The sequence below is a fragment of the Neophocaena asiaeorientalis genome, unplaced genomic scaffold (assembly GCF_003031525.2).
Source record: "Neophocaena asiaeorientalis asiaeorientalis breed wild unplaced genomic scaffold, Neophocaena_asiaeorientalis_V1.1 scaffold308, whole genome shotgun sequence".
In the NCBI taxonomy this organism is placed as follows: Eukaryota; Metazoa; Chordata; class Mammalia; order Artiodactyla; family Phocoenidae; genus Neophocaena; species Neophocaena asiaeorientalis.
Genome location: NW_020172768.1, coordinates 2,932,042 through 2,955,957, shown reverse-complemented (window position 1 = coordinate 2,955,957; position 23,916 = coordinate 2,932,042). Strand labels below are relative to the sequence as shown.

Below are 23,916 nucleotides of genomic sequence, written 5' to 3'. Positions count from 1 at the left end.
TTTATACCTCGGAGGCTTTGCACGGCTCTTCCCTCGGCCTGTTGATTTTGTCTGTTGAATTTCACATTCTCCTTCGAGAGTCAGCTCAAATGTCACCTCCTCCACAATCTTCCAGGCTTGCCCCACCATGGCTGGCAGAGCTATGCACTTCCTGGTGCTCTCCCCAAACACTCTGCACGTTCCTCTTTCATAGTGCATTTCTCTAATTACACGTCAGCCTCCCCAGGTATCCCAGCGTTCCTCAAAGACAAAGGGACAAATGTCTACTTCGCCCAGACCTAACATAGTGTCTGACACAGATGAACGGTCAGTCTTACAAGGGAGGGGACCACAGTCCAGACCTGGGCAGGAATGGACGTCTCCGTTGATGAGATTGATTGAGTCTAGTGTGAAAGTACCCACGCCTGTCCTTCATCCCCTGGGGACCTTGCATCCCCTCTCACTGGGATATTCTGACTGCCTCTGACTGTTTCCACACCATTCTCCGGTCCAGACCCTCAGGGAAGTGGCGGAGGGGGGGGTCACTCAGTGGTCAGTTAAGAGTGGGAGATAAGAAAAACACGCTGAGGGCTCCCCTTGGGGAGACCTTCGTCCAGCCACTCCCTTCACCCCCGGCACCGATACAGCCCCAACACTGAGGAAAGGCGGGCTGAGAAGCTGAATCTGGTGGAAGAGAAGAACTCAATCCAGATAGAGCCACAGCATTTACTGGAAAATGAAAAAAGCAGCATTAGTGGGGAAGTGACAGGATGGAAGCACGCTGGCTGATTCTGTGGGGCTCCAAAAAGAGATCAGGAAAGTGAGTCACAAGGGAGAAAGCACAGCCCAGTTCTGAGAGTGGGTGGGAACCTGGCCCAGACCATGTCATGTGCAGAAGGGATACATGGGAAGAACATTCTGTGCCACAGGACAGGAACCACTGTGGCTGTTCACATTCATTAATAACCCCACTGTGTGCCAAGTGTGCTTTACTTTTCACCTTAAGTCTAATTATTTTTTTAATTTCCAGTAATTTAGCGCCATGCCACTTCATTCATTCATCTGACATAAACATAACAATTGTGACAGTCCTACTGTATGGCACGCACCACGCCGGGCACCGGCAAATCAAAGAATGAATAAAACACAATTAAATATGATTCCACTCGGGAAGGATTTTGGTCGATGACCACAGCGTGTAAGGCGCTGCACCAGGTGTGCTGGAGAACCAAAGAGAAACAGGAAATGATCTTGTCCCCAGGCTCTCCGGCCTCTGTTCGGGAAGATAACTTCGAATAATCTAAGTCCTTGCTGTGAATGGCAGGTGAGGCCCTAGTTGCCAGCACCTCAGAGGTAGTTATTCACTGATTCCTTCTCAAGCCCGTCATGAAGCCTAGCCCCGCTGAGGAGCTGCGGGGCCCTGACCCCTGCCCAGAGGTTCTGCAGTTGTTTATCTACAAGCCCAGCTCCCTGATGAGCACAGCTGTTCTGTAATGTCTCCTGACCTCTGTTTGCCTGGCCCTGAGCACAATGCCTGGCCTGAAGTCAATAAAGGCTCACTGAATAAACCTAATCAAAGCAAGATCTCTGGAGGAGATAACCGTAGCCCACGGGAAGGAAGACGGTGGGTCTTAGAGACCTGCCCTGCACCCACCCACCTCTCTGTCTCCGGCTCTCAGGAGGGGTGGGGCTAGGGGTCCAAGAACAACAGTGAGATCTGGAATCTCCTCCGGGTTCTTGTCACCTGCCTCCAGGGGCCAGGCAGTGAGAGGTGGCGGGGAGGGGAGGCACAGATGGCAAGCATCTTTTGAGTGCATTTCTCTGGCTTTTCCTTGGGGGAAGTGGACGATTAGCCCACCTCCTACCCACTGAGCAGCGATTTCTGGGTTGTAGATGGACCGGGGTGAATTCCAGCAAGACTCAGTCCTGAAGCAGCTGGAGGTGCTCAAAGAAGAGGAGAAGGAGTTTCAGAACCTGAAGGTAAGAAGGGCCCCGGGTTACGACACGCCTGGTCTTCAGCTCTGACGACCCAGGCCCCAGATCCAGGCACAGATAGAAGGGACAGTCCCCCACAAAGGCACCTGCTCTCTCGCCCCAACACCAAGGGGCTGAGAGAGTTAAGGTTGAGCTCTCACGGTTCTCCCCTCCCACGACCTCCTCACCAATAACGTTTTTAATACCGTTTCCAAGTTCCGGACTAAAACAAAAAACAATGAAAGCCTGGCTTTCACATGGCCTTGAGCTGCCCTGAAATAACAAAACGTACTGGTCAAGACCCCACTTGAACACCTGCCAGCATCCTGCCCAGGCTGACCCTCCCGACCGACCGCCCCCCAACGCCTCTCCCGCTGTCCCCTTCCTCCTGTCTGTCCCTGGCCCTCCCCATGGACGGCGGGACTGGCTCCCGTCCGGTGCTGTGACGCCGCTCTCCCCCCGGCCCCCCAGGACCCCACCAATGGCTACTACAGCGTCAACACCTTCAAGGAGCACCACTCGACCCCCGCCATCTCGCTGTCCGGCTGCCAGCCGGACCTGCGCCCCGCGGGCAAGCAGCGAGTGCCCACGGGCATGTCCTTCACCAACATCTACAGCACGCTGAGCGGCCAGGGCCGCCTCTACGACTACGGGCAGAGGTTCGTGCTGGGCACGGGCAGCTCATCCATCGAGCTCTGTGAGCGGGAGTTCCAGCGGGGCTCGCTCAGCGACAGCAGCTCCTTCCTGGACACGCAGTGTGACAGCAGCGTCAGCAGCAGCGGCAAGCAGGACGGCTACGTGCAGTTCGATAAGGCGAGCAAGGCTTCGGCCTCCTCCTCCCACCATTCCCAGTCCTCTTCCCAGAACTCCGACCCCAGCCGGCCCCTGCAGCGGCGGATGCAGACTCACGTCTGAGGATCCCGGGCCGAGGGCGGGAGGGCCGGGGAGGGCGGGGCCTCGGCCTGGCTCTGCAGAGACCTTTGCAGAGGACCCCGGAAGCAGCCCGATCAAGCACAAATGCGGGCCCAGCTGCAGGGCATCGGGGCGTGGAGGTGGGGACGTGGTCAGAGGATGCCGCTGAGTGCAGTGTGCTCCGTGCTGGCCGCCCCGGGCCCCCGGCCCTCTCCTGGCGGCCCCTCCTCTCCCTGCCCCTCCCACAGGCTCCAGAGGCAGCTATAACTCTGCTTTCATGAAACTGCCGTCCAGGCTCCGGGCTTCGGAGGAGCTCTGCCCCTTGCCGCCCGGAAGCCCTCCCCCGACTCCCACCGTGCCTGTGCTCCTGTACAGCCCCGGGGAGCAGGGCGTAAAGTGCTTGCCGGCACGGAGCTGCCCCAGAGACCTCAGCGCCCCCTGCCCCTCCTGGTCCAGACTCCAGAGGCTGAGAAGCCAGAACGGCCCTGGCTGACACACTGGCCCGGAGCCCACCCCCAGTTTGTTTGGTGTTTCGTGTCCATACTCGTACAGTTCTGTCCTTGGACTGGATGCCTCTCAACTCTGAGGTGGGACTGGCCCAATCAGAGACTGGTGTCTGGGAGGGAGGGGGAGGGAAGGAGGGGGGAACGTGACACTCGGGGACCCCTCGCCAGGCTGTGCGACTCAGAGCCTCCCCACGCGCCCCTGCTTCGTGTACTCCCCTCCTCCCCTCTGCACATTCGGAGTCAATATAAGGAGTGTGAGCTTCTCTGGTCAGGGTTCTTTAAACAGCCGTTGGAGAGACTGTGTCCCAGGATCTGTGGGGTTTGAGGGGACTAGGGGGCAGGCCTTTAAGGTGATGAGACTCACCTTCTCAGCTGAGCCTAGATTCACACAAGGAACCATGGTCCTGTCCTCAGTGAGGCTCCTGGGGCGAGAGAGAAAGCATATCTGCACCTCACTCCTGCCTGCCACCTGAGAATAAAGGTTAGGGGTCCTTCCTCCAACAGATGCGTTCTACTCTTTTGTTCCTGCAGAGTCACAGCAAGACCCCAAGAGCTCAGAGGATGCTTTGGGAACGCAGGGTTCCTTGCCCTGCTTTGATTTGGTTTTCCCAGACAGTGGAGAGCTCTGGTCATGGTGACAATAGGACCTATGGGCAGACTCCTCTCCTTGCAGATGTGCCCAACCCAGAGGGCACACGAAACCAGGCCTCACCAACCACCTGACTCATGCCAAATACAGCTCAGGGGCAAAGGGGTCAGACTGCACATCGGAGGGGTCCTTCTAGGCCTTTCTCTCAGCAATATTCTGCAAGGGCGGCTCCCTCCGTTGGGGGTTCATGGGAGGAGGCCCTCTTCAAAGAGCCTGTGCCACCAAGCAGCCCAACGCTCTGAGACTCAAATGATGTTCTAAGAATGGCTTTGTTTGGGTGGAAATCTTGCCGTGGTGATGGCAGACAGGCTGGGGTGGATAAACAGGGCCAAGTTAGGATGCTACCTCTGCAAGTAGGATTCAAATAGAACTCTGGAGAACCCACACTGTCCCAAAGGTTGGAGCTTCCTCCTCAGATTTAGACCCTTCTCCTCCAACCTTCCCTGGGAGTCCTTACCCACCATGGGAACCTTCATCACAAAAGCCTGTGCTTCTTTCCTCCACTGATGCCTTGGATGGCCCCCACCCACAGATGGTATACATAGCCTTCCTAGAGCCTCCACCCAGAGGATGTTTCTGCTTCCACCATATTTCCTATTGCTTCAAAACCCTCCACCTCCTTGGATATCTTCCTTTGCAGCATCCAAGCCTGAGGTAGTAGAAACTGATGAGAAATGTAAGTGTACATCCCAGACCCACATCCTGCTCGTGGTACCATTTCTGGCCCAGCACAGATGCCTGTGGGCTCCAGGTTAATCTTGACAAGTTCTCTTCCTTCCCATACACGTTTTGCCTTTGCCAGCAAGGAGTAAGGATCTAAGATCAGATGCAAAATGCCTTGGTGTGCTAGAATAAGGAAGAGGATGACCTAAGAGGATCTGTTCATTTCTCCTAGCCTTCCCCACCTCGGAGGTGGGCAGGACATCTCCTTCCTAAGCCTCACCACAGCCTACCTTGTCCCTCACCCCCTGCCCACATCCTACCCCCCTCACACACAGCACTTATAATAGGATGGAGGTACCCATTCTTTCTTGGAACCCAAGGTTATGGCACAGAATAACCTGGAGAACAGGGAAGAAATCTGATCTCCTGGAGAACAGAACCCTCTTCTCCCTTGGGAGCCTCAGACACTCCCAGGGTGGGAACGTGGACATCACGGAAGATGGGGCTGCACAGTCAAGACCCGGCTACACGGGGCCCACTCCCTGAGCTCTCTCCGAGGCACAAACACAGCAAAGAATTGCCGAAAGGGTAGGAGATCACAAGTAAGGCCCTGGTGAAAGAGATGAACATAGGCAGGGGAAATCAGTAGGCTCTGGTGGCCTTTGGACCATTGAGGCACTGAGAAGGATGCTGGACTGAGTGTGGATCCTTCAACCCCTCTGAGTCCATTTACTTCTCACGTAGGAGTGAGGGGACAAGAAAGCTGGTAAAGGGAAGTGTTAAAAAAAAAAAAAATTAAGGCAGTGGGAAGCCCTGAATTTCCCTGTAGGTGATTTCAAATTAACTGAAATGAGTGCTTCACGTTTGTAATCATTTAATTCTCACAATTCTACCAAGTATTACCATTTTACAGACGAGGGAGTGAACTTAAAGAAGACCGGCCCAAGGTCACAGAGCTAACAAGTGACAGCAAGAGATGTAAACATATGATTTCCTCTGTGAAATGTTTCCATCCTGCAGTGCAAACCCAAGGCCACTTTCATCCTAGAATAAGATGAAAACGGCCGACGCTGAAGGCCATGAGCTGGGACCCACTCGGGGGCAGGCTGAGCAAGGACAGGCCACAGCTCCAGTAGGAAAACAGGACTAGCCTCCTCCACCGCCAGTCCCCAAATGACCTGGAAATACCACGACTCCCTGGGAAAGCTCGTCTGTGTATCAAATCACCCCCACCCCTCCCAAGGCCAGGATCCAGTTTTCTGATAGCTTTACAATTCGTTACTGGCTCCAAGTCACTGGATGGGGGCCCAGTTTCTGACTATCGGGCTCACTATCAGTCTGGGAAGGCCAGGGTTATTTCCATCACATCTTCAACTTTCATGGAACAGGAAATGGTCTCATACAAAGCACTAGAGCACCACAGCAAATCCGTCTCTGATGGAGACTACTGAAACAGTGTTCTAAAGGAATAGGCCTTGAAGCTGCCTTTGAGCTTCCAGAGTAGAGAGGAACAGGGGGAAATAACAGCAAATGTGAAGCAGCCCTTGGGAGATTTCTCAGAACAGGAGAAAAGAGCCAACGGGAATTCCGCTTCTCGCTTTCTATATGGGGGCGGCATACACGAGGCACCATGGCCTTTGCTATTACGGGATCAGAACTGAAATCGCCAGGTACACATTCCAGGAGTCCCGTCAGCCCTTCCCAGGTATTGTACTCTGTTTATGATGGCGCCAGAAAAAAAAAGACGAGGGGGAGTCCTGTGATTAGTCTCTTCTCTAGTAAGTTTCCCTATAAAATCAACTCTTTATTAAAATAAAGGTATAAATATTTAAATAAAAACTATCCTAATTTGCATAGAGATTTTTATTTAAAATACCACTTGGGGTGCCTGCTTTAAAGAAACATGAATGTTTAGACATAAACTGATGACATCTCAACTAAATCTTGACGTTTACTTTCCCTTTAAAAAAGCCTTTTAGAAGCCTCTTATGGAAGCTGTTTTTAGGAGCTGTAACCACAGGCCAGCTTCAGCATCGGAACTACAAGCGATCTCTGAGAGTCACTGATAAAACATTCCCTTGCTCTGACAGTTACTTCTTACGCCCAGTAAGGCTCTAATCATCTTTTCCCCAACCCGCTATGTTTCCACCTTCCTAACTAGGTCATAAACTGGGAAAAAACAAATAAGGATTTGTTTTCCTGGATGAATCCATTTGTGTTTTAGGGAGAGGACCACCCACTCTTTCCCTCTCTAACTGCTGTTCTTCCTGGATCTGTCTCCTCCTTCTCTTTATCGGCAAAGTCTTGGACATACGCTGAAAGCTTTCGGACCACAGGCCCTGTGGTTTCATGCCTACCCCAGCCCTCATCTTTAAAAGGCCTTCTGTGAACACATGCCATTCACAGGATCCATTGTTGAGTTTTGGTCTACATCCCAGGTGCCCATATCTGCCTGCCATTCCATGTTCCCAGAGCTCCTCTCTGGACCAGCCTGCTAGGCCCACCCACAGGGCCGGAACAGCCGCAGACCTTGGGCCAAAAGCCTCCCTTGAGCTCACTGATCAGGGAGCCCCGGTCACACAGAGGAATCTCCTTCCACTGCTTCTCAATCTATGACCCTTGGAAATATCTTGGAATGCTACGAGAACATTCATATAATGCTCCTTAATAGCTGTCTTCTTTGTGGTGAATCTAAAGTATTCATGTTCAAAGACAAGGTATGTGAAGTCTCAGGAAACAGGTCTTCTCAGCGAGAAGTGGGGTCTTATTAAATAGACCTTCTCTGAAATCTACTCCCCATTATGCAAGAGGAAAAGTGCTACTTAGGATAGGAGCTGAATATAGGGATTCATTCCCCCTGAATGGATTCATCTCCCCTCAACTAGGCAAAGAAAAGGTCAAAGGGACTGAGCTCAAGGTACCACCTTCACCACCTTTGTGAAGAAATTAAAGGGCCACAGCCTTGCTGCCCAAGGACTAGAAAACAAATTCATGACACCAATGGGAGAAATACGGAACGAAGAAGGCATTCGAGATAAAGTGATACAGGTAAGGATTCAGGACTTCTACAGCAGAATTTTCAGATGAGAATTTCCTGAGTTTTATTTAAAAGTTTCCCTAGCTCTCTTGCCATGGAGGGCTGCAAGTGGAACAGAAATCTACAGAGAAAAAGAGCAGAACTGGAGAGAATCTCCCTACCGGACTTGCCCTCTTGTGATATTTTTCCTCAGGAGAGAAACACACTTTTAAGCAAGTGAAGACACTCCTTAAGTGTTAAAGTTGGTGATGTACATAAGTAGTGTTTTAGGAAACCCCAGAATAACAGACGGTTCTGGAACAGCTTAGTTCAGTAATTCCAACTTCGATTCCCCTGGGGTGATTTCTCTCATTCACTCCGCCAGCTCCACCCGCCCAGTCTTGCAAGATTCTCCAGAGGAAACAGCGCCTCTGTTGAGGGGTGCAGCACTTTCGATTGGTCTTCCCCGGGAACCTGAAATCTGGCTCCCAAAGTTCAGTTTTCCCTAAAAACTTTTGTCAGATCCTCTGTGCTGACCCTCCTAGACAGGACTGTGGTCTTCCCAACCTGCTCCCAGCAATCCCTTTACTTTAAGAGGTGGAGCCCTCCAGTACATTAGGGCTCCCCCCAAATCTGACATTTAATGAGACCCAAGGTTCATCTCCCCGCTTCATTTCCCGGGTGCAGGATCTCCACAAACTCTAACAAGAGAGGGAAGGTCCCTGAGGAAGAACTGGACAGGAAAACAGGCTATACCTACTGACATACACACACATAGATCCCTCCTCAAACTTTTAAGTTGGAAAGATTTCCTGGAACCACGTCTGGTACAAAACCATGGAAATGCTCAAAACTAACAACAAATAGTTTTCTGAAGCTATAATTAAGACATCAAAACGGTCAGATGGTTTAGCGGAGAGCTTACCAACCCTGAAGATGTACTTCTCAACTTTAGTTTAGGAACCTACCCTGGTATGCTGCATGCCATGGAAACGGGATAATGCCACCCAAGAAATCCCTTTCTCCAAAAACCCCTAAGAGCATCTGACTTCAACTTGAAAGCCACTGCCAGAGAGCAGTTTGAACTCACAGTTCTTTGTTGGATTCTGCAAAGCCCGCATTTGAGTCCTCTCACCAATGTCTTAACCTTCCTCTCCTTAGCTTGTGGGTGACTCGAAGACAAAGACTTTTCTGTAATTAGCCATACCTGGGCGTACGTTTGGCCCTTCAGATGGACTTCAGTTGTTCCATATGCTTTCCGGTATTTTCCATTACGCAAGGTAGCTTTCCAATCTAATGTTTATGTCATACCTTACAGTCTACACAATGTTCTTCCAGACATATTCCCACTAGATCCTTAAAACTTCATTGTGAGACAGGCATCACTAGTTTACAGATTACGTGGCAGAGCACGGTTGTGTATGCGCTTACACCTAACTGCCTCACGGACAGAACTGCTTCCGAGTTCAAACTTTTCGCAGGCTGGCCAGTCTCTGGGGTAAGGCAGTTGGATGTATTCATGTCCTCGGAAAGTGTAAATAAAACCCGAAGTGTTCAAAATTAAGACACGCCACTTGATGTGAATATAGAATATCATTTCAATGTGTTCCTGGGCTAGATAAAGACCTAAACTCTGTCTTGCCCAGCTAGGTGGTCGCGCTGGGAGTCCCGCGTCTTCTCCAGGCCTCTGTGGAGGAGAGAGATGGACCTCACAGTCTACACTGCACGGAGCACATATCCTCCGCTCCCTCCCAGTCCTACTCTGTTTCACCCCCGCCCCTGCGGTGAAGTCAACGTAAGTCACGTGACCGAGGCCGAGCGGGAGCTCAGAGGAGCCCAGGGAGACACCCGCTGGGAAAACCGCGGCTCCGCTGCAAACCCGGCAGGCGGGCGAGGCCTCGGCGGCCGTTGCCAGGCCCGAAACGGGCCTGGCCCGTTTCCAGGCCGTTGCCGTTGCCAGGGAGGCTCCCGCGCGCTCCGCGGTGGAGCGCCGCTCTGAAGGGGCCAATCCCGCGCCCGCGCGGACGACGCATGCGCGCCCCCGCCTCCACCCCCGCCTGCCGAAGAAAACCGCGCGTGCGCCTAATTAACGCAGCTCAAGGGCTTCGGGGATTAGGCTGGGCTGTACACGCAGACCGTTGAGTTGGAAGAGGTTCGTGAGATCATCCTGTAGTCTAGACGACCGAAGCAGTGGTTGCGGGTGCTTGTTCGAATTGCAGATTCCTGGGCCGTACCCGCAGCGGCCTGGGTAAGACCCGAGAATCTCCCTTCTTAGATTATGCCCAGATAATTCCGGCAGAGGTGGTCCTCATTGGCTGGACCCTCCCTCTTGTTTCAAGGGATGTAGGAATTGGAGCAGAGACGTGGAGAAGTGATCAGCCCAGGGTCGTCCAGAATTAAGTGACAGAGCCCGGTGGAGGACCCGGATTTGTGGGCTTGCACCCAAGTGCCTTCCCTCTGCTGTGCCCTGCTTCCCTGCCTGTCTCCTTTTCGGGGCACGGTTTAATCAGGACCAGACAGGCTGGCTGGCAGGCGGTTCATTCACATCGGTCGGGCTAACTGAAGAATGAAAGTTCCTTTCTCAGACCGCCAAAAAACCCCATCCAGCAAGTCCACATCATAGCTCCACTGCCTGCTCCTTAGCTGAGTGATGCTGCCTCCATCCACCTAGATTGGGGCAACCTGGAGAATGCACACCCCCCAGGGAACAATGGTCAGTTTGGGGAGTATACACCCCCTCCCCATACACACTCACGTGTGGATGTGATTAGTCTGCATGTGGTGTCACAGGCTTCACGCAAGAATGTAAACCGCTCCTGTGTCTGCACGCGTGTGTGTGGAGTTTGGGGCAGGGGTATGAGTTTGGATTCTGGCTCGAGTTTAGGCACATTCAGTAACAGGCAGTGGCCCCAGTCCAGCTGGATCATACGTGCTGACAGCCACTTTCAATGGCCTGGACGGAGAACTGGACACTCCCATGCATACCCTTACGAGAAGCAGCTGGAGAAGCATCAGGAATCAGCAGAGCTGAGATCCCCGAACATACTCACGCCTGTGACGCCTGTCCGAGTCAGCAAGGCCCCCCAGGACAAAGCCTGGGGGACGAAGCTGGCCCGTGTGGTGGAGAGGGGAGGGGGCTTGGGGCTGCAGCCCAGTTTGCTCTCAGAATTCCCTGTCTCCCCTGGGGGGAGAGCAGCTAGCAAAAGTGTTCTGCCAGGCTTCTGCCCATCCATTGCAACGGGTCCTCTGTTGCTCCCAAATCTCTGCCCCTCTTTATCTGTCCTGTCCTAGCCTTGCTGTCTCAAAACCTCAAGGCCTCAACTCTTTCCAAGAAAGCCAGGAACACAGCTGTGAGTCCCTTTCCCTCTGGGGGAGGTCCAGCTCTCCCTCCTGGCTCCAGATGTAAAGGAACAGCTGTGAGAGTGGCAGGAAGCCCACTTGGCAGCTAAGCAGGACCTGGGGAGATGAGAAACAAAGCAAGGGTAGAGACAGGCAAACAGCAGGGCTCTCTCAATTCTAGAGACTGGGGGATGGCAAAAGCATTTCATCCTGTGGCTCGGCGACTGGCTGACAGGCCTTGCCAAGCCCTCAGACGCCCCCCATGCCCCGCCCATCCCAATTCCGGCTGCCGGGGCCACCGGCAGGACTTTCTGTACACTCCATTTCATGATTCCCACTTAATCTGAGAAGGGAAACTTGGCTTTCTTTGTGTGTCTCCACCCCTGTCCTCAAACACACACCTCCCAGAATGAGATTTTGGAAAAGAGGCTGGTGAGGGAGAGGAAGGGAGGTGGAAGAGGGTGCTGGCACCCCACCCTGGCATCCTCCTGCCCCTCCCTACCTCTGGAAAGTAAACCAGGATGCAGATGCCAGGCTCGGTGTCCAGCAGACAGGGCTGCTCGGAGCACCACTTGCCCGCCTGCTACGCCAGGGTGACAAAGCACGACCACCAAGCACTGCACTCAGTAAATGATTATTTCCTCAATGACCCTGGCCCACCCTGGGTCTCAGTGGGTCTTTAACAAGCCTGTCCACTGCCGGGAGAGGGACCCACTGCTGTGGCCCACTACGCAGCCGTGTCTTCTTTACTCTGACAGGACACAGGGTATCACAGCTGCTTCTGTTTTAGGAAAAATAGTTTAATAAGTCTGAAACCCCTTTTAGGTCCTCTCCTCCACAGAAGCCCTGTGCCAGTGCTCTTCCCATGCCCGCTGGGAGGGAGCAGCCCTTCTCTAGAGGGCACCGCCCGCTCCAGACGCCTCGCCCTCCTGGGAGGCCTGCTCTGGGTCTAGGCCGTAGTGGGTCCATCACTTTTGTGTAAAAAGGGAGCAGAACACTGTAATATGCCCCCTTCTCTGGATGCCATGGGGCCAGCCCACAGCATGTTCCTACCCCTTAATTAAATAGCCCGTTAAATAATCTCCTGGCGCTGGCAGAGAGGGGATGCCACAGCAACAAGCCCCGTGCCTGGCAGGGCTCCTGCTGCCTCAGGGCCGCCACCCTGACTCGATCTGGCCTCCACCGGAGCCGCCAGGGACACAGCCTCGTCTCAGACCTGGCCTCCTCCTACCCACACAGGGGAGGGTGAGTCCAAGCTGGCACCAGGCACCCCCCATAGCCATGGATGGGGGCACTCAGCAGGGTGAGCAGACGGATGGGTACAGCTCCTGCCCAGTCAGAAGTACGTGAGGTTCTTGACGGCTCCGATTTCCAGCATCCGCTTGATGGCCAGGGCCTCTTGGGAGACATTGTGGCCTGACCACTGTGGAGACAGCCAAGGAAGCCAACTGAGGAACTCCTAGGCAGCTACCTGGCCCTCCCCGTAAGCCCACACCCCGGGAGCTCCATTCCCCACGCCGGCTCTCGGAAGGAAGACAGAATACAGGGGACGCTGGCCTGGGAGTCCAGATGCCTTGGTTCTAGTTCTGACTCTCTGTGTGACCTCTCGGTGAGCCATCTCTGGGACCACCCTCACTCCCTCAGTGTCCCCAGTTCACCAGCAGGGACCACTTACCACCATGGACTTGAGTGTGATATACTCATAGTAGTGAATGGACTGCTTTTTGTGGTGGGCGTCTGGGTAGCCAAAGCCAGCAATATGCACCAGGTCACAGAGGTGGAGGGCCAGGGTGATGGCCAACAGCCCTGTGGTGGGCTTCTGAGGGACAAAGCGTGGGGAAGGTATTAGAGGGAGCCTGCTTCTTTCAGCACCTCTAGGCCAGCGTTCTGCAACAGAACCTTCTAGTATCATGGAAATGTTCTGCATCTGTGCTGTCCTGTATGGCAGCCACGAGCCATACGGGGCTCATGCAGCTAAGAAACTGAACTTTTTATTTTATTCAATTTTAATTAAAATTTAAATTTAAATAGCCACATGTGGGGAATTCCCTGGTGGTCCAGTGGTCAGGACTCCGTGTTCTCACTGCCGACGGCTCAGGTTTGATCCCTGGTCGATGAACGAAGATCCTGCAAGCCGTGCATTGCAGCCACAAAAACCAAAAAAAAAAAAGCCACATGTGGCTCGTGGCTACCATACTGCCTACTATAGCTCAACACGTCTGGGGAGGGTTTGGGCTTTGGGGATGATGATGGCAATCAAGATGACAAAAATGATAGTAATAATAACATCTACGATTTTCGGAGCACCTGCTATGTGCCAGACACTATGCTAAGTATTTCATCCCATATGTCACCTCATCCAGTCCTCACAAAAACACTTTGAGGTACATGGTATTATTAGCCCCATTTTCCAGATGGGGAACTGAGGCTTACAACCATTAAACAAGTCACTCAAGGAGTGGAAAGGTTCTGCTCTCCGTCTTGGAGAAACTCACCTCTCCTGGAAGCCCCGAGGCTCTCACATTTCTGGGCTGCGTGCCCTTCATGAGGGTGGGCTCTCCCTCCTATAAAGTGGGGACAGCAGTACCTCCCCCACCCCCTACCGTATGGGCTGCTGTGAGGACCTCACTTTCTCCACCCCTGAGCCATCCACGGGGACGGGCCACCTGATATTCTAACCTCACAAACCGCCTTCCTCAGCAGGGATGACCTGCCTTCCACTCCCCAGACCTTGTCAGATCCCCTAAGGCCAGGTGTTCCCCAGCTTCCCTTTCTGAGCTCTCCTATCTTTTCATGTCACCGCCTGCCCCAGCCTTCCAGTTCAGCCCTGTTGCTTTCACCGCCACTGTGTTATCTCATCCGGTTCAGACCTCTGCCAAACCACACATGTGTCACCTTCTAGCAAACTCTTCTCTCCCCGTGTATTCCTGTAATTGTTAAACACACTACCGTCCACCTAGTTGTGCTGGAAACCTAGAATTGTCACAAATCTCTCAATTTCACCTTAAAAGAAATGCTGTAGCAGAAGGATTCTAAGATGAAGCCCAATGACCCCTCGCCCTTGAGAGTGCGTGTAACCTACGAATACGACGAGATCTACTACATTGTATGGTATTGCTTAATGTGGCCCAGTGGACTGTAAAATACACAGTCCTGGTGGGCTTGACCTGATCTCATGAGCTCTTATATCCGGGTCTAGAGATCAGCAGTGGAGGAAGTGCGAGGTGTGAAGCACAAGAGAGCTCATCATGCGTTGCTGGCCTGAAGATGGAGGGGGCCAGACAGCAAGGTATGCAGGCAGCTCTTACGTGCTGAGGGTACCACCCCTAGGGGGAAAACCAGCCAGGAAATGGGGACCTCGGTCCTGCAACCACAAGGAAGCAAATTCTTCCAACAACAAGAATGAACTTGGAAGCAAATTTCACCCCCCCGAGCCTCCAGACAAGAACGCAGCCCAGCTGCCAACTTGATTTCAGCCTTGTATACCCTACGCAGAGAACCCAGCCATGCTGTACCGGACGTCTGACCTCCAAAACTATAAGCCAAATACGTGGGTGTTGTTTTAAGCCTCTAAACTGTGGTCATCTGTTAGGCAGCGACAGGAAACTCAAGTTCATCCCTTCCTCTCCCTCTTCCTCCTGCCAGGAGCTGGGTTCTGGTCCTAATCTCCGGCTTCCCTCTCTAGCCTTCACCGTCTGCCACCAGGGCCAGAAAACTCCTCTTTGCCGCCCCCCACCCGACTCCATGTGCACTAGAACTCAGTGCCAGGGGCGCTGTGTGGTCTTTTGCCAAATGAAATACCTTTCTCCAATTCTCTGCTTGATGGGCCCCACGACCCCTTAGGGCCCAGCTCCAGTACCACCTCTTCCGGTGGCACCACCTCCAGACAGCCCCAAGCAGAGTTCCGCCCCTCCTCTGAGACCCCGCAGCACTCGGAACAACCCTTGATCCCAGGCTGCATCCTGCACATCTATTCCGCTAGACTGAGTTTCCTTAGGGCAGAGGGCATGTCTTATTCCCCATGCATGCAAACTTGGGGCCAGGTGCTGAGCAGTCACAAAAGCAGGCATTCAACATAGGAAGCTGAACCGTAGTAGATATTCAGTAAAGAATACAATCGTGGGGAGCTCCCTGGTGGCCAAGTGGTTAGGATTCCGGTCTTTCACTGCCGTGGCCCAGGTTCGATCCCTGCCTGGTTAGGGAACTGAGATCCCGCAAGCCATGCAGCACGGCCGAAAAAAAGAAAAGAAAGAATAAAATCGTTTATTCAAAACTTGGCAACTATTTATCGAGCATTCACGGTGTGCCAGTCTCCGTGATAAGCACATTACATAATTATCTTTTTAAATTCTAGAATGGCTTTAAAAGGTCAGTACTCCTATTTTCCCCACCCCACAGATAAGAAAACCAAGGCTCTGAGTGGCTGACTGGCCCAAGGCCATACAGCAGGTAGCACCGTGAGTCCTGTCTATGTGTGATCATTACTTCTTTTTTTTTTTTTTTTTGCGGTACGAGGGCCTTTCACTGTTGTGGCCTCTCCCGTCACGGAGCACAGGCTCTGGACGCGCAGGCTCAGCGGCCATGGCTCACGGGCCCAGCCGCCCCGCGGCATGTGGGATCCTCCCGGACCGGGGCACGAACCCACGTCCCCTGCATCAGCAGACGGACTCTCAATCACTGCGCCACCAGGGAAACCCAGGACTCCACGCTTTTACTGCCGGGGGTGCGTGTTCAATCCCTGGTCGGGGAACTAAAATCCCACAAGCCGTGCGGCCCGCGGCCCAAAAGAAGACTACTGACTGTCCCAGCAAATCCCCAGTGTACAGATTCTGATCAGCGCCTGCCAAAGGCATCCTCTTCCTCTAGCCCCCAAGCCCTAAAAATACCCTTCCCTGACTCCCCATTTTGGAGATGCCCCCGAGCATCTCAAGAGTGTGTGCCCTCCCTTGCTGTAAAAGCCGGAATACCTGCCTCTGATTACAGGTGTGTGCCTGGGGGCCGTGTGCTGCCGTCTCTGCTATTGTTTTCCCCTTGCCTGGGGTCCTCCCTGGCCTTCTGGAGCCTCTAGGAAGTCCCTCCTACTTCCCACAGAGAACCCCAACCCTCTGGCTTCCCGGCCGTCTGCAGCCCATCATCACCTGCTTAATCTTGTATGGCTGCTGTATCGGCAGGCCCAGCAGTTTGTCAGCTGCAATCTCCATGAAGAAGGGGTTGAGAATCCGAATCTGTTTGGGGTTGACGTCCCAGATGAGGGGAGGCTGTTTCCAGAAGCCCTTTCGCACCTAGGCGGGTGGGGTTGGGAGGGAGAGAGCCAGTGGGTTGAAACGGGGAGGTGGGGAGGGGCTTCTCCAGGGGACGGGGCCCCTGTGTTGATGGCACAGGCCCTCGGGAGTGCGGGGTGACGGGAGGGACGCGGAGGCCTACACCAGAGGTGGGAGAGGAGACCAGAAGAGAGGAGGAGGGAGAGAGCGGAGTGGGGCACCCCCCAGGGGAGGCCAGGTGACATGGTGTGTAGAGTATGGGCTCCAACCATTGCCCGCTTCCAAGTATAGCCATGTAGGTAGAAGGGGCCAGCTGAACACGTGGCAAAAAATGGACAGTCGGACAGTTCAGCTGTCAACTGGATGGCAAAGAGACAGAGCGGACTTTCTGGAGTCCACCTAGGACAGAGATCTCGACTGTTCTAAGTGCCTCCACCTGGAGATGACTACCAACTGGTCCCTCTGCTGCCAAGCTTCTCACCGGCAAACATATTTTGGCAGCTTCTCTGTCCCAAGCAGCCTCGAGCTTAGGGTGCCCTTCGCTGCTGCTGTCTGACCCCTGCAGTAGAACACTTCCCCGTACTGGCTCCTGAGGACCGTGGGCACACGGGATGGAGCGGCAGGGCCTGACCCGGGCGGCGTCCCCATCCCCAGGCTGCGACCTCGCCCCCGCCAGTCTCTCCGCTTACGCGCTTCTTATCACTCAGGATGCTCTCAATCCAGTGGAAGTCCATGGCCTTGAAAGCCACCATGACAAGGAGTGTGTCAGGGTTGTCCTCCACTTTGGGGTTGAAGTGGGCGGATTCAGGGTAGAAGAGACGCATGGTGGTCTTGGAGCCCACGTCATGCTCGTAGCCAGCCACCGGTGCGCTGTTTAACCTGGGCGGCAGGGAGGAGGATGCCCGTCACCTAGAATCCCACTGGGTCTGTTTACCATCGCCCCCAAACAGAAGACCTGTTACAGAAGACGCTCATACAGACCTGATGATTTGTTGTTTTGCGGTACGAGGGCCTCTCACTGTTGTGGCCTCTCCCGTCACGGAGCACAGGCTCTGGACGCGCAGGCTCAGCGGCCATGGCTCACGGGCCCAGCCGCCCCGCGGCATGTGGGATCCTCCCGGACCGGGGCACGAACCCACGTCCCCTGCATCAGCAGACGGACTCTCAATCACTGCGCCACCAGGGAAGCCCAGGACTCCACGCTTTTACTGCCAGGGGTGCGTGTTCAATCCCTGGTCGGGGAACTAAAATCCCACAAGCCGTGCGGCCCGCGGCCCAAAAGAAGACTACTGACTGTCCCAGCAAATCCCCAGTGTACAGATTCTGATCAGCGCCTGCCAAAGGCATCCTCTTCCTCTAGCCCCCAAGCCCTAAAAATACCCTTCCCTGACTCCCCATTTTGGAGATGCCCCCGAGCATCTCAAGAGTGTGTGCCCTCCCTTGCTGTAAAAGCCGGAATACCTGCCTCTGATTACAGGTGTGTGCCTGGGGGCCGTGTGCTGCCGTCTCTGCTATTGTTTTCCCCTTGCCTGGGGTCCTCCCTGGCCTTCTGGAGCCTCTAGGAAGTCCCTCCTACTTCCCACAGAGAACCCCAACCCTCTGGCTTCCCGGCCGTCTGCAGCCCATCATCACCTGCTTAATCTTGTATGGCTGCTGTATCGGCAGGCCCAGCAGTTTGTCAGCTGCAATCTCCATGAAGAAGGGGTTGAGAATCCGAATCTGTTTGGGGTTGACGTCCCAGATGAGGGGAGGCTGTTTCCAGAAGCCCTTTCGCACCTAGGCGGGTGGGGTTGGGAGGGAGAGAGCCAGTGGGTTGAAACGGGGAGGTGGGGAGGGGCTTCTCCAGGGGACGGGGCCCCTGTGTTGATGGCACAGGCCCTCGGGAGTGCGGGGTGACGGGAGGGACGCGGAGGCCTACACCAGAGGTGGGAGAGGAGACCAGAAGAGAGGAGGAGGGAGAGAGCGGAGTGGGGCACCCCCCAGGGGAGGCCAGGTGACATGGTGTGTAGAGTATGGGCTCCAACCATTGCCCGCTTCCAAGTATAGCCATGTAGGTAGAAGGGGCCAGCTGAACACGTGGCAAAAAATGGACAGTCGGACAGTTCAGCTGTCAACTGGATGGCAAAGAGACAGAGCGGACTTTCTGGAGTCCACCTAGGACAGAGATCTCGACTGTTCTAAGTGCCTCCACCTGGAGATGACTACCAACTGGTCCCTCTGCTGCCAAGCTTCTCACCGGCAAACATATTTTGGCAGCTTCTCTGTCCCAAGCAGCCTCGAGCTTAGGGTGCCCTTCGCTGCTGCTGTCTGACCCCTGCAGTAGAACACTTCCCCGTACTGGCTCCTGAGGACCGTGGGCACACGGGATGGAGCGGCAGGGCCTGACCCGGGCGGCGTCCCCATCCCCAGGCTGCGACCTCGCCCCCGCCAGTCTCTCCGCTTACGCGCTTCTTATCACTCAGGATGCTCTCAATCCAGTGGAAGTCCATGGCCTTGAAAGCCACCATGACAAGGAGTGTGTCAGGGTTGTCCTCCACTTTGGGGTTGAAGTGGGCGGATTCAGGGTAGAAGAGACGCATGGTGGTCTTGGAGCCCACGTCATGCTCGTAGCCAGCCACCGGTGCGCTGTTTAACCTGGGCGGCAGGGAGGAGGATGCCCGTCACCTAGAATCCCACTGGGTCTGTTTACCATCGCCCCCAAACAGAAGACCTGTTACAGAAGACGCTCATACAGACCTGATGACCACGTCGTACTTGTTGATGGCCTCTCCCAGCGAGCTGTTGCGCAGCCGGTGCCCGTTCCCCACCACCACGCAGCGGCGGCACTTGAGGCTGCCCCGGGAACAGGGTGGTAAGACCCAGAAGGAGCCCCTGCTCCTGCCCCGGTCTGCCCAGGCCCCCTCAGCCCCTCAGCCCCTGGCCCCCATGGACCAGGCATCTCCAAGGAGTCCTGCTTCCGGTCATGCCGAGCCTGCAGCCCTGGGCTTTCAAGGGGGAGGAAACTGAACAGAGCACGGAAGAGAGAGAGGAGGAGGGAAGGTGCCTGGGGAGTACCAAGAAGAAACCCCATTTCGGAGGCCCCGACTGCTGCCCAGGCCTGCCTGTTACCACGGCAATACCCCCAGCAGCCTCTGCCCACTCCAGCAGCCTGATACCCAGGCTCAGCTACCATGGGGACTGGCACGCCCGCCTCCCCTGGAGACAGGCAGGCTCACTGGGAGGTGCTGGACCACGACTGTTTCACACTGGGGCAGGAAGGAGGGTCTCCTCACCTCTGGATGCTCTCTGGAATGGAGTAGCTGGTGACGGCCAGCACCCGAAGCAGTAGGTCTTCTACAAAAGAACCGCAACGAAGGGGCTGATCTCCAAAGGCTGCCAACCCTCCCTGCCCTGCCCCCAGGATCTAGGCCTGGCTGAGAACCTGGGCGCTGGGACCACGGACAGCAGAAAACGAGAAGCTGTGTGGCCAAGGTGAAGCCACCGTTCCCACCTGACCAGGCGGATACTTACCACTCCCCTTGGTCCCGTAGGGCAGCTCGTAGGCAGATGGCGTCTTGACCCAGAAATAATCCTTAAGCTGCAGAAAGACGGGCTGTTCTCGGGAGTAGCTGCGCCGAGGTGAAGGCAGGGTGGGGATGAGAAAGAGATTAATCTTCGTGCCAGAAACTGGGTCAGACCCCTGACTCACATCACGTATACACACCAAGGCCTCTCCCTCCCTCACAGGCTGCCCGTGGCCCACGTCCACCAGCACGGTTCCCTCCATCTAGCCGGCACCCAGGCCCACCCCGCATCCTCACGTACTTGCCAAAGAGCTTGGAGGCTATCCTCTCCGCCTCACCCTGGAGGCATGGCTCCTTCTTCCCTGGGATGGGAAAATAAAAGCTGGAGACAGAAAAGGAGAGAGGCAGGCGCTCCAGTCAGACCTCCCGGGCCTGGGGGCCAGCTTTCCAGGCAGCCTCCACCTCCTCCCAGGGCACGTCGGCCCCAAGGCCCTGGAGAGCGACTCTCCGGCTGCAACGGTGTCAGCCCAAGTCCCACTTTGAAACCAAATCATTGCAAAGCCAGTTCTTTGTTCTCCTGAACTCCCTGGGTGAGGACCCCGGGGAGTCATCCCAGGTCCTACCCCCCAAAACCCACCAACTCCCCTCACAGAGGATTCTGGGCTAGTAGTGTATGGGAGAGGTCATGCCCTGGCTCTCTGAACCCTCCTGTCCCCCGACTAGGTCCCCACCTCATGACGCTCCATCCCTGAGCCCGGTTCCCAAGAAGAACCCACGGAAGGACATGAAAGGTGGACTCACAGCTCAATGTACCTGTCTTCTCGGGAGATGGAGTACCATACCATGACGACCAGGACCAGAGCCAGTGTGGCCAGGAGTTTCCAGCCTGCAGGGCGAACGCACGGAAGAGCTGGAAGCAGAAACAGGGAGGCACAGCCCCAGGCCACCTTCTCAGCTGCCTCAGCTGGGGCCCCTGCAAGGCCGGCTCCCAGCAGGCCCTCGCCTGGCCCTAGTTCTCCGGCTCAGGGTTTGGACCCGAGTGTCTCTGCCGTCCTTCAGGATGAAGACAGGGGCCCCTGGCTCCGTGTCGGTCCCTCCCCAACCCCCTGCTTCTGGGGAGCCCGCCCCGCAGGCTGGGGAGCTCCTGGAGAATACTCACGGGACTTGCTGATCATGTTTCTCAGGTGCCAGGGTTCCTGGGGAGAGCTGTCATCCCGGCTGCCTCGGGCCACCTAGGAGGCAGGAGTCACAGGTGTCTGGTCAGCACCACAAACACTCTCGCCTAGACACTGGAGCAGGGCACACCCACAGCCTGCCTCTTCCTGCCTCCAGAAAACACCAAGCTGCTTCCAGGGCGGCCATCCAGGGAGTGGCCCTCCTCACCCTGGGCATCTCCCTAACCCCTCAAAGGCAGCATCAGCGGTCCAGGTGGGGCCTACGCCCCAGAGAGGGAAACCAAGTCCCACCCTTCACGAATTCCGTCCCAGGCCAGGCCAGCCTACCACAGCTTCCCCGGCATGGTTCCCCCCACTGTGTCCTATCCCTCACTTGGACCTCGGAAGGGTCAGCTCCAGGAAACAGATGTACCTCCACCCATTTTCTACATGAAAGTTAAGCTAACTGTACAAGGGCGTGATTCACATTTTACACAACTGAAGTTTATCTTTTCTCCACATCCAAGGCATTCCCTTGGTTCTGGCCACCGTCCACGCCTCTATCATCAATCTCTCACTATTCCACCCGAACAGATCTGCTCGGGCCAGGCCCTGGGGTGACTGTGCGACCATCAGATGGTCCACAAGTTCTCTTGCAGCCCTTCTAGACTCTGGCTGAGTACAAACAGTGTCCAAGCCCTCACCACCAGGTACATGGGGGAAACTCAACAGAGGCAGGCTGTTTGAATAGGAGCACGGAGAGTGAGAAGGGTCTGGTTGGTCAGAGGAGAGAAAGGAGACCCTTTCAGGTAAGGGCAGAGGCTGGCAAGGTAAGGACAGGGCTGTGGGAGGGGTGAGTTGCTACATGCACATAAACAGCGAGGCCCCTCCAGTCGCAAAGCCAGCCAAGGACCATGCTTCTGAGTCACCGGGAAGAAATTTCTGCAGCTTTCACAGCCACACAAAGAGGCACGGGATGCGCGCAGAGCGCCAGTTTCTTCTCTCCCTGACATCCTCCCCAATGATCTGGGTTGTAGGAATCAGATGGGCCACATACTAAACACAGATTCCAGAGCCCTTTCCTGGGATAGCTTCAGCCAGCTGGGGTGGGACCCGGGATGGGCATTTTCACAAGCTGCCCACGTGATTCTTTTGAAGGATCAGTAAAGGGAGGGAAGCCCTAGTGTTCGTGCTCTTTGGGGGAGAAATGAAAAATCTCAAATTATTTCTCAATGGTGGGGGACCGCATCTGGACGAGGTCTGGTTTGGGTTAGAAATCATAAATCGATTATCCTCCATAACACTGTCCTGTTATGGAATCGATGCTTTGCTCCCAGGGGCACTCCCCTGGCTCCACCCTGAGTCCGCAAATACCCAAGAATGAGAGTGTTGAGGGAAAGAGAAAGCCGGGTGGGGGAAAGGGATAGGGGTGGGGACCAGAGCCAGATGTTTTCAGCAGGGTCAGGAGGGCCCATCTCTGAATCCCAGTGGGGATGGGGGCTGGTCCTGTCCAGTAAAGAAGAGCTCTAGAGTTGTAATCAGCAGACCCCAGTGAAAGTCAAGACCTACTGCTTTTCTGAGGGTGGCCTGCCCCCCCGACCTACCCACAACAACTGCCAAGTCACGCCCTACCACGTTATCCCCTTCACACGCTTCTCCCGATCTGTGATTCGTTTAGTTACTTGCTCTCTGTCTGTCTCCCCCACTGCACATAAGCCCTGTGAGGGTAGGAATCGGGTCTGTCTTATTCCCAGCTCGAGCCCCAGCATGTAGCACACTGCCTGACACACAGCCAGCGCTCAGCAAGTATTGAATGAATAACATGTTGGGTTATCTTGGGGGAGTCACTTTTCCCTCTCTGACCCTCAGTTACTTCAGCTGTAAAACTGGGAATTTGGCCTAATAAATGCTTGTGACTCAAATATATTTACCAGACCTGCAGCCTGAGCCTCACCAGGGACCTTACTAGAAATGTATAATCCCAGGCCCCTCCAGAGGCACAAATCAGAAACTGCGTTTGCGTAAGATCCCCTGATGACTCACATGGACACTCAAGCTTGAGATGCGCTTATCAAGATGGACGTCCTTGACCTTGGCTGAACAGGAGGATCGCAGTATCTGGGTCCCATAACTGGAAATTCTGACTTAAGTGGTCTGGCCTGGCACTGGAATGTATTCAAGCACCCAGGGGCGATTCTAACCCAGCCAAGGCTGAGAACCACTGGTCCGGATAATGGCGAAAGCACGGTTCTCAATCTTTGATGTGTACGTTCTGATTCAGTGGGTGTCGTGGGTCCAACATTCTAACCGGCTCCCAGGTGGTGCCCTGCTGCTAGGCTGGGACCGCACTGAGAGCTGCAGAGCTCTAAACAAGATCCTTCAGGCTCTCACATTCTTTACATTATGAACTGCATCCTCTCCCACCCTCCGTGCTCTCAGTCCTTTCTGATCAGGATTCAGCCCAGCGTACTCCACCTCCCTGTAACAGTAGGTCACGGCACTCGGGGCACAAGGCAATCACCTGAGAAGCGGAGGCATTTACTGACATCTAGACCCCACTTTCCAAGTCTTATTTAATTGGTTGGGTATGGGGCCCAGGCATTGGCCAGTAAAAAACCAACCAAACAAAAAAAGCTCACCTTTCTGGTGATTCCACCATGCAGCCAAAATGGAGAACACTACAGAGAGTGTGTTGTGCAGTAACTGAAAGTCAAGGACTCAGCTGTCCTCAGTGAAGGAGAACTTTGGTGGTCGGAGGTGATGGGTCCTGAACAAGACAACTACTCTTTTTTTGACCTCTTCCCCAGTAGAGTTCTGCACTTTCCTCCTAAACTGTGCTGGTCTTGTGCTAGGCAGACTGGCTAGTCCTGGGGTCTGCTCCGAGAGACCCCCAGGGATGTCATCCACCCACCCACCCCCCCCCCCCGCCCCCCCAGCCCAAAGGACGGCTCACCCCCCCC

General features: G+C 54.8%; 3 protein-coding genes across 8 annotated transcripts in view; 1 reads left to right on the top strand and 2 right to left on the bottom strand.

Annotated features, from left to right (window-relative positions):
* The window catches only part of KIRREL3 (kirre like nephrin family adhesion molecule 3), a 119,382-nt gene extending 115,510 nt beyond the window's left edge, over positions 1–3,872 (top strand). The window contains exons 17-18 of the mRNA XM_024740765.1: positions 1,873–1,959; positions 2,425–3,872. Coding sequence (XP_024596533.1) covers positions 1,873–1,959; positions 2,425–2,868 — 531 coding nt within the window. The 3' untranslated portion in view covers positions 2,869–3,872. The remainder of the gene's footprint in view (positions 1–1,872; positions 1,960–2,424) is intronic.
* Positions 3,873–5,540: 1,668 nt separating this feature from the next.
* Positions 5,541–23,916, bottom strand: part of ST3GAL4 (ST3 beta-galactoside alpha-2,3-sialyltransferase 4) — a 46,801-nt gene continuing 28,425 nt past the window's right edge. For 2 of the 5 annotated variants that reach the window (XM_024740824.1, XM_024740822.1), the window contains exons 2-11: positions 20,962–21,034; positions 20,604–20,688; positions 20,104–20,184; positions 19,810–19,907; positions 19,572–19,632; positions 19,036–19,131; positions 18,744–18,933; positions 17,932–18,075; positions 12,714–12,857; positions 5,541–12,461 (exon numbers count right to left, since the gene is read on the bottom strand). In XM_024740824.1, the coding sequence (XP_024596592.1) occupies positions 12,375–12,461; positions 12,714–12,857; positions 17,932–18,075; positions 18,744–18,933; positions 19,036–19,131; positions 19,572–19,632; positions 19,810–19,907; positions 20,104–20,184; positions 20,604–20,688; positions 20,962–20,977 (1,002 nt within the window). In that variant the 5' untranslated portion in view covers positions 20,978–21,034 and the 3' untranslated portion in view covers positions 5,541–12,374. Of the gene's footprint in view, positions 12,462–12,713; positions 12,858–17,931; positions 18,076–18,743; positions 18,934–19,035; positions 19,132–19,571; positions 19,633–19,809; positions 19,908–20,103; positions 20,185–20,603; positions 20,713–20,961; positions 21,035–23,916 lie in introns of all 5 variants that reach the window. The other 3 variants (XM_024740821.1, XM_024740820.1, XM_024740823.1) reach the window with 3 other exon arrangements.
* LOC112396873 (CMP-N-acetylneuraminate-beta-galactosamide-alpha-2,3-sialyltransferase 4-like) lies at positions 13,109–17,248 on the bottom strand. Of its 2 annotated transcripts, none has more exons than XM_024740827.1 (3): positions 16,989–17,247; positions 16,177–16,320; positions 13,109–13,165 (listed from the first exon to the last, which is right to left on the bottom strand). In XM_024740827.1, the coding sequence occupies exons 1-3, from the start codon at positions 17,121–17,123 to the stop codon at positions 13,133–13,135; spliced, it is 312 nt and encodes a 103-aa protein (XP_024596595.1). In that variant the 5' UTR covers positions 17,124–17,247; the 3' UTR covers positions 13,109–13,132. The 2 variants fall into 2 exon arrangements, with proteins under 2 accessions (XP_024596595.1, XP_024596593.1); XM_024740825.1 differs by lacking the exon at positions 13,109–13,165 and adding an exon at positions 15,118–15,242 and having other exon boundaries at positions 16,989–17,248.

Excerpts from the sequence above, each read along its gene's own strand:
- LOC112396873 (XM_024740825.1), bottom strand. The coding sequence starts at position 17,123 with ATGCGTCTCTTCTACCCTGAATCCGCCCACTTCAACCCCAAAGTGGAG. Across the intron at positions 16,321-16,988 it reads TCCTGAGTGATAAGAAGCGC|GTGCGAAAGGGCTTCTGGAA; the intron begins GTAAGCGGAGAG and ends CCACCCGCCTAG. Across the intron at positions 15,243-16,176 it reads AGCCATACAAGATTAAGCAG|TTCCCTAACCAGGCAGGGAT; the intron begins GTGATGATGGGC and ends GCGGGATCTCAG.